We start from the raw sequence: 12,424 nt of genomic DNA, 5'->3' as shown, positions 1-12,424 counted from the left end.
TCATAGTCATTGAAATGATAAGTGAATAACAAAAGCAAATACAGAATTTATATTCCTCTAAAATTTCAGTACAAAAAATTGGGCTACAAACATTAAAAGACATGATGTAATGTTTCTGTTATCAGTACACAACTTGAAGCTAAAGGCATTGTTATGTTTTTCATCTATAATTTTACTATGCCACATTAAAACACATTACTGTACAGGTAGACCTCAATTTAAAACCATTTGTTTAGCTATTGTTCAAACTTATGATGACAGTAAATGAGGGGGAATTTACCATCAGTCCTCCAAATTTTAGTCATTGTAGTGTTCCTGGAGTCATGTGACTGTCAGCTGTGTCCTCAGTGCCCAGTTTATAATTACAATGTTGCAGAAAGCTATAGTCACATGATTATGATTTCCATATTAACTTTCCACAAGCAAAGACAGAAGCCAGCAGGAAGTTGGAAATCATTTCTGCCACTTTTTCACCAACCTATGCTTTGTACTTTCTGCTTGCACCTGCCTGTGGGAACTCCTGCTTTTCTGTAGCTCCCACATGCAGCCCACTTGCCTGGGTTCTCATCTCTTCCCATACAGCAAGCTGCATGGTTCTGGGGTAATAATGGCAACTAGGACTACGGGACAGCCATTGCTAAGTTTTACAACAACTACTTAGTGATGGAAAATCCAGTTACAATTGCTGTCGTAACCTGAGGACTACCGAACAGTATTTTTCTGCAATGTTCACCACTGAAAGTCCTTACAATTGGCAAGAAAGACTTACCTGCTTTCCAAAGTGCAGTTCTTTGCTCATTATTTGAGTTGAAAGCCTTAGCAAATTTATGAGATTCTAATAAACAATCCAGCAGTTTGAAAAGCTGCTGTGATGTTAAAAAACGATACATTCCTTGATCTTGTGTGTCCACATGAACATTAAAGTCTACTGCATCCCTCTGGAAGGAAGGACGGAAGGAAGGAAGGAAGGAAGGAAGGATGGATTAAGTTTTATTATAGTTAGCTTTTTGGGTGTCACAATGAATCTCAATAAGGTTTCCAGCGATTGAGAACAAACTGATTTCATCAAGATATCATAATAAATAAATCTCAAATATTACTTAACTGAATTTATGACATTGGCTAATTACATTAGGACATAAGCTGATACAAGTTAAATCTTTTTTTTTAGCTCAATTTGCCTGAGGAAAAGAAACTGCCTAATAATTAGGCATACCTTGATATAGAGTGTTGATCTCCTTAAGCCACGCCCTCCCTCATTACATAAATACACATCACCTGATATGCTTATATCCACTAAGCATTCAAGTTTATACAGCTTGGAGGTAGAAAATATGCATGAAAATGATGATATGGTCAAAATACTCACTTGCCTAATAATTGTGCACAGTATATATCGTTACTTAATGATTACCCATATCCAAAGGACAAGAAAACAGCATCCTTCAGTAGCAGCCACTATCCATGAGCAGCTGCTACTTATGTAGCCACAGTGATGAGGCGAATCATATATTTTTTTCCCTAAAAATCTGTACCATTACCTCCCAAATTAGTTAAGAGAAAGGCACATGGAAACATTAAGGAAATTTGCATCAGATGTGAAGCTTGTTGGTATCTAAAAGCTATTCTCTATGTAACTGATTACATAGAGAATAATTAATTAATAGGATGCATTCAAAAGATTTACAGAAGAAGCAAGAAACTAAATTTAACTTTCGGTATCTAATTTTTGTTGGCATCTAAATAAGAAATGTTTAAAGGATCTTTGGGTGTCAAGAAAGCAAACAACAAAACATACTTTGTGATAACACAACGTAGACTAAATCTGAAATACTTGCATCCAAACCCTGGCACTCAATTACAAAGGGCCAGGGTTGATGTTATGATTCAGATTCAGTTTTTCTGTTATCATAATTTATTCTGGATGCTTATTGAAATGTTTGGAAATCCAGGAATTTTCCTCCAGAAATTACAAAATTTATGAAACAGAGCATTTGACTTAAAACTAGAAGAAAACACTTATATAATATGCATGCTAGTGGACTTTCCTTACCTGTGCTGCAGCTAGATTCTCAGCATCTTCTTTTTTGCTGGTTGCTGGGAAAAATACAATGTTGTCTATTGTTTGAATAAGTTCCAGTTGTACCACACATTTGATTAACAGCGCACCAAACAGTTTCTGATCTGGAAATTCTTTTAAAACAAGAAAAAAGTAAAATAAATTTGGTAACTGAAACAATCATGCAAACTACTAAAGATCTATGTGTAAGTGTTAGAAACTTTCTACTGTCTGCCAAATTACTTGAATATATACTAATACATTTGCCAAATGTATTATCCTAAGTTATGTATATAAAATATCTATAATACTTGTAAAATTAATAATTAATATAAAGACTTTAAGTGTTGTTGAACACAAAATCCCAGGAGCCCGAGCCACAAAAGATAGTGAAAGATTATTGAAATGCACGCCAATAATTTCTGAACAGTTAAATACTGTCCATTTAATTAAACATCAAAGCTGTACAAACAAACTGAACTGTGTTAAATTTCAGCTGCAAATTTAAGTTCAAAAATAGTTTAACACTAAAATATCTAGAATAAAATTTAAAATTGTGTCATCTAAAGGTGTAACATTCTTTTGGGGAATGACAGCACATTGTCATTTTCAATAAGCATGGCCCAGGTGCAAAAGGTGCTGAGAGAAGTTTGGAATATTTATCGTAGGTCACTTCCATACCATAGTTTCTACTCTCCAGCACATAACTGTCTTCTGCCAACCTCAAACTGTTGAAAATAATACCATGGCGGCTTTATGATGAAATATGGGAGTGTAGGGCGGTAAGAGTTCCTACCCAAAGGAGAACAAATGGTTTATAATTTCTGCAGAATTGCAGTGACTCTAGGAAAAAGAAACATAGTTTTGCCGTGATTTTGGTTATACCACAGTTCACCCAGCAATAAATCAACTCAACTTTTTAAATGTAGTTGTAATTGTAAAAACTGAATGGCTTCAAAGCCATTCCAAATTCTTATGAAAGTGTGCTGTATTACTTTTAACAGTTATATGACCTTTTTTCAGAACCCTTTAAAGCAATACAAAAATGTACAAAAGATTGAAAACAATAAACCACTGAAAAGAACTTAGAAGACAGGGAATTTTTTATTTTAGTAACTTTTCTAAAAACCTGAAAATGGGAAGCAATCATAAACCAGGAAGGAATGTACACCCACAATTAGAAATGTAAAGAACATCACAGGTGAGAATTTTTTCTTAACTTCCAGGAATCTTAGCAATTAGGTTACTAAGGCATTTAAAATAAGAGAGTATGCCCTAAGAGAGCCAAACTCTTTTTGTAATGTTCATTCATTCTCAATGCTTATAGAATTTCAAAAGCTGTCAGAAGGAAAAACCCACAAATATAGAAACAAATGCAGATTATCAAATAACTGTTTAGAAACATTTCTTCTTACTTGCTATAGGTTTGTTTTTGCTGACCTCCTCATTTGCAGGCATCCCTACAATAGGTTGAAACTGACGTCTATCTAAAGATTTTGGTTGAACAGAATCATGAATATCTACAGATTTTTGTGATATGGCATCCTGAAAGTAAAAGACAAAAATTATCTCATATAGATTTGGCAAAGAAATAAACTTCTTAGAAGCATTTTGATGAATTTGCTTTGAACTAGGATTTTTGGTTAATTGATTTGGTAATTACAGAACACCATGAAATGTGTAATTATACATTTAATTAAAATATATGTAAAAGATATTTATTATCCATTTGCCAAAGCAACAAGTGCTAATGGAACAAATCCTTTTGGGCCTTCCATTTGTACAGATTCCCACTTAGCTCTGGAAGATCGGAATAGCCTGTCAGGTAAATTTAAGGCTCCCGTGGAATGTGTGCAGTGGAGAAAGTGAAAGGGGAAATTTTTTTTCCTGGAACTGAGAATTTTACAACAACCTATAAATAAATAATGAGCCTATTTTAGTGAGCAAAACAGCTAAGTGAACAGGCTAATTGCAAGGAAGTTAAGCAATATAATTGATTTCAGTTTTGATTTATTTTTTACAATAACACGACATAGTTGACACAATACTGTAAGGGACTGTCTTCTAACCTGGTAAATTTATTTATTTATTAAATTTATATGACATCCCTCTCACAGTTTGAGACATAGGTTATTTTCTTCTTTTTTTAAGTATTAAATTTTTAAGTATGAAATCTATGTCACATAGAACACACAATGCTACATATCTCTCCTTATTCTGCGTGATGGTATCCCAACATGTGAGCTTTTCCAATATTACTTTTAAATAGGGAAGAAAAGGAGTATATCAAAATATTTTCCCTGAGATTTTTATTTTCAAACATACCAACTGTTTCTCTCTTCCGGAAGATGGAGATGGAGGAGCAGTATCTCCTCCCATTGGCCGCCAAGTTAAAAGCCTTAAAAAGAGAATGCAACTTTAATTCTAAAACAGAAATATCTCAACATTTTATGATTAAAAACAATTAGAAATCTGTAGTAATGTTCTCAACAAAAATGGATCCAAAATTTATATTAAAAAAACTTTCCTGGGTTATAAGTAAATAGAGCACATATTTTCACCTCTTTTCCTTAATTTACAATTTTTTTTAGCAAAGGAGGAAAAAAAGCATAACCATTAGATTTGGAAATGTTATCTTAATGTTCCTCAATTAGTAGAAGCCATTTAGGAATGAAAGGTCTTAATTAGTTTATTAGGCAATAATATTATACAAGGTCACCAGTCATTAAACATATCTGAACAAATTTAGTTCAGATAACTAAGAAGAAGCATAAGAGAAGTCCAAACCATCTTACTCTATTATTTTAAAAAAATCATAAGCAGATGAGGGATTAGACCTGCTCTGAATATGAATTAGTTAAGGATCTGTCAGATAGGGATAAAAATTCCAAGATTCTTATGTGTGACTAAACCCAATATAAAGGCTATGTAAATGTGACATAAAATAAATACATGTATGCTCATTATATCAAGATAAGCATAGCTAATGCATGTTCAATATTTTATATATATGAATTTGTTTGCAGACTTTCTCCCAAATATTTACAAAAGGAAAAATATCTTACGCATGGGGAATAGTGGTTTTGAAGATATCCAACATACAGTTGCAAGTCTTATCCCAGATTTCAAGGGTAAATTTTTCCCCATTCAGAATGACAACATTTTCTAAACAGTTTGTACCAGACCGTGCTAGTTGTTCATTGTCTGAAATGCAAACAGAGCATTAGCTTGTTCATAGCATACAGAATAAACTGCAAGCATTGTCTGTAACAACTTGATGCAATCTTACCTTGCTGAACACACCAGTACAGCTGAGCAAATATATCATCCAAAAGGACATCACTAAGTACTTCTAAATACTGTGTGAATACATCACAAATTGCATAAAGTGCATGATTGCAAGTTGTTGTCATCCACTCCGCTTTCTAGGGAAAAAAGCAGAGAGACCTTCTCAATAATAATTGTATTAATTACATTGAAAAGCAGCCAGGAGCATCAAAGTCCTTCAGGAAACTTGGAGAATATTAAAAAAAAACAACTCTGTAATAGAAGCCTAAGCAGATTGCTGAGAAGAGGTTAGAGAAGGCCAAAGAGGATCTTCATGTAATATAACAGGAACATAAAAGAAATTATGAGAGCAAGGCACCTTCCTTTTACATTTTTAACCACTGATTTTAGGTCACTACCATCTCCAAAGAACTATAAAAATGTTTTTCATTTGCCCCTGTGTAATTCTATATTCTTTGAAAATGTGCTAATTATTCATTTGGAATTTTAATATCATTTAGGTTATTAGATATCACTTAAAGTATGCAAAGCAATGAAACACTCTGAACCTAAGGTGAAAATTTTATTCAACACCACCACAGCAACTTTGCTGTTAAATTGGTAGACAAAGCAGGGAAGTGTGAGCCAGTTAGTATTTTCTAATACTATATACTTTCAGGATATTTTTGGTTCAAAGAAAAACATAAGCAGTTATGAAGCTTCAGACTTAATTGGAATGATCAACCTCATATAGAGATAATTTTGCTAGTACAGTTTCAAATTTTAATTTTAACTTAATGTAAATTATAATTTCTATTAAATGCACAGCTATTACAAAGGGATAATTTACACATGGATGTTTTGCCAAATAATAATCATCCAATTGTAAAATATCATACTACATTTATGAAAACAATCAAGAGGGCATTTTAAGTATCTCTTCAAAATATCATTTTTATCAAATTCCAACTCAACACTTTAGTCAACTTTTAACTGACATGGCCTAACAATAAAAGTCAACATCTCTTCACCACTGGTGTTTGTTAACCTGGTCCGTCTTCATCCTTCACTTCCTTTTAAAGTCTTTTGATGCTAAAAGACGTGTTAAAAGATCCTGATGATTCCTTTTGCCTGATATTCTTAAAAATATCTAAGTTGCTTGCATGAGTTGCATCATAATAGAAGGAAACAGTAATTGCACAAGGATTAACACAATGTAGAAAGTGATCATTCCTATAACAACTGAATCTACAAAAAGCTTTAGTACATGATTATGTACAAAATTGTTCATTATGCAGAAAAGACTTTATATAAAGCATGCCAATAAAAATAGCATGAAGTAGAATTAAAAAATGGATATTATACAACTTATGGGTATAAAATGCAATCTGAACATAAAGATGTAACAGTAGTAAAATATGAACTACTCTCAGGTTATTTTTACCTCTGTTTGTTGTTCTGGTAACTTCATATTGTCAAATATTCGGAAGACTATCCGAAATAAATCCTGCCACCAATGCTTTTCATATGTGTGACCATACGTTTTCATTATTTCAAACATAACCGTTAAACCTCTGAAATAAAAATGAATGTTAAGAATTACCAACTAGATCTTTCAGCTCTTACTTTTAAATTATCGTTAAACATAAACTGATATACTCAGAATAGGTAGGCAAATACCTTACAGGTGATATTTTAAAGTCATAAGTCAAAGACTCCCTGTAAACAACTCTATATAACCTTTTAGAAACAACAATTACAAAAAAGGAAGAAGCTCAAAATCTCAAAAGCCTGATAGAAGTATTTTATGTGGCCAAGACTGCTTCATTCAATATAAAATTCAGGTCATATATGAAACTTTCTCTAATGAAAGTTAGAACAATATATTGGATTCTTGTATGCAATCCATAAAAATATTAGTAGTTAATATACTCATAGAAACTACACAATCATTCAAGAATTTTCTATCACAATTATCATACTTCTAGTAAAGTGATTATTTATATATAGTTCTTATGAATTTGGATGCATATATCTTTGTCTAAGTCAACTATAATTTTCTGCATGGGCAGACAATTTTGAAAATTGGACCTATTCTCTCACTACACATAGGTTATTGCTTAGTTGGCAACATTTCTATTCTAAAATATTATGTGCAAAGGGAATTGGAAAGAGAATGAAAGTTTATAATCATGGGTTGATTAAGTTTTAGTAGTGGATTTCTCAAATCCCAATTACTGTCCACTTCATAATGTGTTACTTGTACTTTGGTTTGAGTTGCTTACATTGCTGCTTAAATGCCACATGCATGAGAACATGTTGCTTCAGAAATTTAGTTTTATAGATTAAATTATAAAATATACCTTAATGATTCTCCGGCAGTCTGATTGATTATCTTGTTCAATGTGTTGTCTGCTACCAACTCTAGTTTTAGTACTATTGCATAATTTAGGTTTAGATTTAAATTTAAAGATAAGGCTTTTTTATATAAACAGCTAGACAGCCAGACCTGCGTACCATATATAGTAACAAAATTTAAATAGTAAATTCTCATCCACACATTTCTCTCTCTCTCTCTCTCTCTCTCTCTCTCTCTCTCCCCGTCTCTCTCTCTCCCTCAGATATTCATTAGAGTTCCAACAATATACTAAAGTAAAAATGCCCTTAAAGCAAATACGTGAATGATTATGATTATCAGTGTAATTGTAGGGAAAATATAAGGAGGAAGGAGTGTTAGGCATGCCCACCACCTTGCGTTACTTATAAATAAAGGCTAGATAAAAATCTAATAAATTTGGCATGTATTCCCATTATTTTGTTTCTTTGCAAGATGCGGTCTCTTGCTGATAGTCAGATTAGTTTTAACAAATGTGGCGATAACAATATCTCTCCTCTAGCGCTTTCTAGGAGCTTACAAGTAAAATATACACTTTATAATGTCGAATGACAAATATGGATTGTTACCTGGTTCTTACATCTAATTTGCATCTATTGATAATACAGGACAGCTCAAAGAGAATTGGAAACCAGCCTCTCACCCACACCCTGTCTTCTGGAGCGACATTCATATCATCACTAGTGTATTCTCTGAAAGCCTTTAAAAATAAAGACAAGTTTATAACATTAGTTGTAGCATTTCTATGTGGATAGACAACAAACTTTATGACAAGTCTATTTCTAAACATAGAAGTATGATGAACCAGATTAACAAATTAAAAAAAAAATAGAAGTTTACATAATGGAAGTTTTCAAAACAGATTTTATTATTTCAGGGAGAATTAAAACACATATGCCATTTTATAATTTGCTGAAATTTACTTTTCAGTACAGAATGTAATCAATGCCTGACACATATAAATAATATTCTGACACAGAATAAACTGTACCTGAGGTCTTTCTGATACATATTTTGCACAATGGCGAATAAGGCGAATAGCTTCCATACTTGTGTCAGGAAAAGCTGCATTGCATGCAAATTCAGACAAGCATTTCACTGCATCCTGGAAGGAATCTATGGTTGCTGGGAAATGTTTTTCAAACACAATTGCTAAAAGAAAGAACATGTGTAATGTTCTAAATGTTCATTTTTAAAGCAAGATGTAATCAGTACTGTAGCAAGATAATGATATATTGATAGCATTTAAAATAAATGTAAGAAGTCAAATATCAATAAACATAAATATTATTTTTAAGTTCCATTAAAACTAAAAATTATTATTGTGCTTTTGAGTCAGCACTGACTCTTAGCTACTGCCTGGACACGTTTCTGCAGTATTCTTAGCAAGACCTCAGCCCATCCCACCTCACTGGATTATTGTTGTGGGGAAAAAGAGGACTGTTATATATGTTCCTTGCCTGAGTTACTTATAAAGTAATAAAGACGGGATAAAAATCCAATAAATAAATAAATTTTGGAAATGGTTTGCCATTGCCTTCTTCCTAGGGATGAGAGAGAATGATTGGTCCAAGGAGCTTTGTGCCTGAGGCAGTGGAAGAATCCATGGTCCCAGTTTCTAGCCATGTGCCTTAATCAGTACACCAAACTGGCTCTAAAGCTAAAAAAACCCCAATAAAATATTATAACTCTTGGGAATATTCTATAAATTATATATTAGTACTCACTGACAATGTGGCCGGTAGTCTGAAATGCCAGTTCCACTATACTTTCGTCCTGATCAGATGCAGCCAAATGAAAAACTGAGAAAATATTCTTCCAGCCTGATCGTATATTGGCTGCTTGGGAATTTACCATCTGGGCTATGCAACGGACAACCATATCACGAATGGTTGGTGATCTAAAATAAATTTCACAAATAAATACATTTACTGGTTAAAACTGACTTAATTCCAATACTTCGATGTAATCTGCAGCAACTTGTTTTTTTTCTACTTTTCAATGAAAAAAGTCAAATGTGCTTCTAATATAAAAACCTAAATTTATTTAGTATTGATAGAATAGGAATATAACATAACATAACATAACAGAATAGAGCTGGAAGGTGATAGATTATTTCTTCCTCTTTTATTTTCAGTATTCCAAGTTAACTAAACAATAAATCATTTTAATTAGTACTATACAATATATTGAATCAAATATATCAAGATTTATAACAGTATAACAAAAAAGAAAAAAATATGATTCAATTCCATGTGTTTAGATTCCAGAATGATTTTAAATACCTATTTCTCTTCATGATGTGTTCAAATGGTCTTAAGAAATCCTTTTGGAATCGGAAATTAGCAAGCTCCCCTTTTTCTAAGAACTTCATCGATAATTGCCTTAAGGAATCTACGGCAAAAATAGCTACATCTTCATTGGGATTACAGCCAACCTAGCAAAGTCAAATTAGAAAGCACAATGATATACAATGTTATCTATAAAAACCTACTATAACAAAAACAACCTACATGTTAAATCTACATTTGAAGAAAACACTACAAAATTATTTAAAATATCACAATGTTTAGTATTTCTTTCTAACAACAATGTTTAGCAGAATAATTTTTTTGCTGTCTGAAATTTCAGTATGTAATTGCAGTTCATAATGATGCAGCAATCCACATCCTAAAAGGGACAGAAAGGGTTAGCATAATACTGATGCTACACTTGGCACACTGATTGCCAATATGATTATATGCCCAACTGAAAGCATTTGTTTTCTTATATATAAGTTGTTTCTCCCAATTTGAGATAGTCTGTACGGGTACAGCCTAATACTGAAGATCTCTACCCTATATGAACTGAAGAGGATGGGTGCTCTTTTTTGATGGCAAGCCCATGTCACAGAACAATTTTCACGAGGTGCAGAGCCTCCAACTCTGCTTAGCTCTTGTAGGATACTAAATATCTTTCTGTTCCAGTGGGCTCAGACTACTAGTGTGGATGGACTCCTATGAAGATAGTATGTTTTGATTATTTATATTTCCTGGTTAGCTTCATTTTTGGTTATCTTTGTTGGATCTGAGGGTCAATTAAAAGGTAATAAAAATAAGGATAACTAATATATAATAAACTCTGACATACCTTATTGAAATGATCTCCAATAACTTCCCATATTCTAGACCACTGTAACCTTATTCGTCCCATGTTATAGTAAGAAATCTCTACTATTTTTTGTAGGCTGAACATCCGGGGATGAGTTGCAGACAACAATTCATCCATCGAAACAGCACAAAGCCATCTGACAAAATCCACTGTTAAATCCAAACACAATCTACTTACTATTATTTTCAAAATGTCAATTAAATCATTTTTTATTACAGAATTTATGTTCCCCCATATCTAAACTAATACTTACCAATAGCATTTCCATCTAGTCTGGTAGATCCTGTAAATATTCTGCCAAATAAAACAAAATTGTGCAATAATTTTTGTGACATGTTTTCTTTAGTACAAGTTAGGTTACAAAAGAGTTCTACCAGTAAATATGAAGCGAATATTACAATTTCTATCTCTGAAAATAGGTATGGAGTTAAAAGAAACATGAAGAGATAAGAACATTTTCATTTCCCATTTTCATAAGCATGCAAACATAAACCACCCAAATGGCTTAATTTTCCTTTCCTTTTAATTTTTTTACAATGCTTTATAAAAATGACTATGCTACCACTTGTACTAACGAATAAAAATACTATTTTCTAGATAGCAAGTTCTGATACTAGATAAATTACCTGTCTACAGCAACAACAACACTTTGTGAACTAGTTTCTCCAATAGATTCTTGAATACTTGCAATCTGCTTCCAGTCCATATTTCCTCCAACTATAAAACACATCAAAAAAAGAATATGGATTGTGAGAGAAAAAAATGACTCTGTAAATAATTAAAGGTATGTTTACTAACATTTCTAAAATAGCATTGACAAAATGACTGTTACCCCAAAATTGTTTACCAAAGAGACGATGCATATGAAGATGCACGTTAATCCCATATTGTCTGTTAACTGCTAGATGCAGCTACCTCGCTATACTATGAATAAAGACTAAAATGATATATTGAACTTATTTCCATCTAATTTATCATTATTTAAAAATTAAACACTAGCAGAGCAGAAGAAATGAGTCACTGATGAAAAATAAGTAGACTGATCAGTGATACAGTTTTTTGCACTCTAACAAATAATGGTATTTCCACTGCTGATCTATCTAGGTGAAGAATACCCTTGGTCACAAGAGCAAACAATAATAGAATCAGAATAACAGAGTTATGTTTTATACCAATGGAGCTAGTTGTCATAAGTAAGGGGAATTATGCTAGTCATCACCCACACTAATTAAAGATCTTCTGTCCTTTGCAGTGATACAGGGACCTGCTATGCTATGAAGTTTTATAGGATAAACAATTCTAATCAGCACTGAAACTCCCAGCAATATATTAAAGTTTTCTGTGAAATACAGCGCTTGGGTTGAGGAAATTTTTTAGCCTGCAAACAGGGAGTCCAAGGTTGATGCATAAGAATCTAAAACATGACCTTAGGCAGTTTGTTAGAAGCTGATAATGTGCTTGGTGCTTGGGACTACATAATGTAATTTAACAGCAGAGGAGAATAAAAACATGCAGTTATTCCATCTATGTCTAAAAATGATTTCTTCCTGAGA

At 32.6% G+C, this 12,424-nt stretch overlaps 1 protein-coding gene across 2 annotated transcripts in view; it reads right to left on the bottom strand.

Annotated features, from left to right (window-relative positions):
• Nucleotides 1-12,424, bottom strand: part of ARFGEF1 (ADP ribosylation factor guanine nucleotide exchange factor 1) — a 71,002-nt gene that overhangs the window by 6,592 nt on the left and 51,986 nt on the right. For both annotated transcript variants that reach the window (XM_039335148.1, XM_039335156.1), the window contains exons 23-36: nucleotides 11,498-11,588; nucleotides 11,125-11,165; nucleotides 10,851-11,020; nucleotides 10,007-10,158; nucleotides 9,449-9,621; nucleotides 8,713-8,873; nucleotides 8,291-8,421; nucleotides 6,771-6,900; nucleotides 5,349-5,484; nucleotides 5,125-5,263; nucleotides 4,385-4,457; nucleotides 3,475-3,604; nucleotides 2,054-2,193; nucleotides 770-938 (exon numbers count right to left, since the gene is read on the bottom strand). In XM_039335148.1, the coding sequence (XP_039191082.1) occupies nucleotides 770-938; nucleotides 2,054-2,193; nucleotides 3,475-3,604; nucleotides 4,385-4,457; nucleotides 5,125-5,263; nucleotides 5,349-5,484; nucleotides 6,771-6,900; nucleotides 8,291-8,421; nucleotides 8,713-8,873; nucleotides 9,449-9,621; nucleotides 10,007-10,158; nucleotides 10,851-11,020; nucleotides 11,125-11,165; nucleotides 11,498-11,588 (1,836 nt within the window). The remainder of the gene's footprint in view (nucleotides 1-769; nucleotides 939-2,053; nucleotides 2,194-3,474; nucleotides 3,605-4,384; nucleotides 4,458-5,124; nucleotides 5,264-5,348; nucleotides 5,485-6,770; nucleotides 6,901-8,290; nucleotides 8,422-8,712; nucleotides 8,874-9,448; nucleotides 9,622-10,006; nucleotides 10,159-10,850; nucleotides 11,021-11,124; nucleotides 11,166-11,497; nucleotides 11,589-12,424) is intronic.

Source organism: Crotalus tigris, unplaced genomic scaffold, assembly GCF_016545835.1.
Source record: "Crotalus tigris isolate CLP2741 ecotype Arizona unplaced genomic scaffold, ASM1654583v1 scf7180000017546.9332058, whole genome shotgun sequence".
NCBI classification, from domain to species: Eukaryota; Metazoa; Chordata; class Lepidosauria; order Squamata; family Viperidae; genus Crotalus; species Crotalus tigris.
The sequence above is the reverse complement of the archived record's forward strand: the minus strand, read 5'-3'. Positions and strand labels throughout refer to the sequence as shown.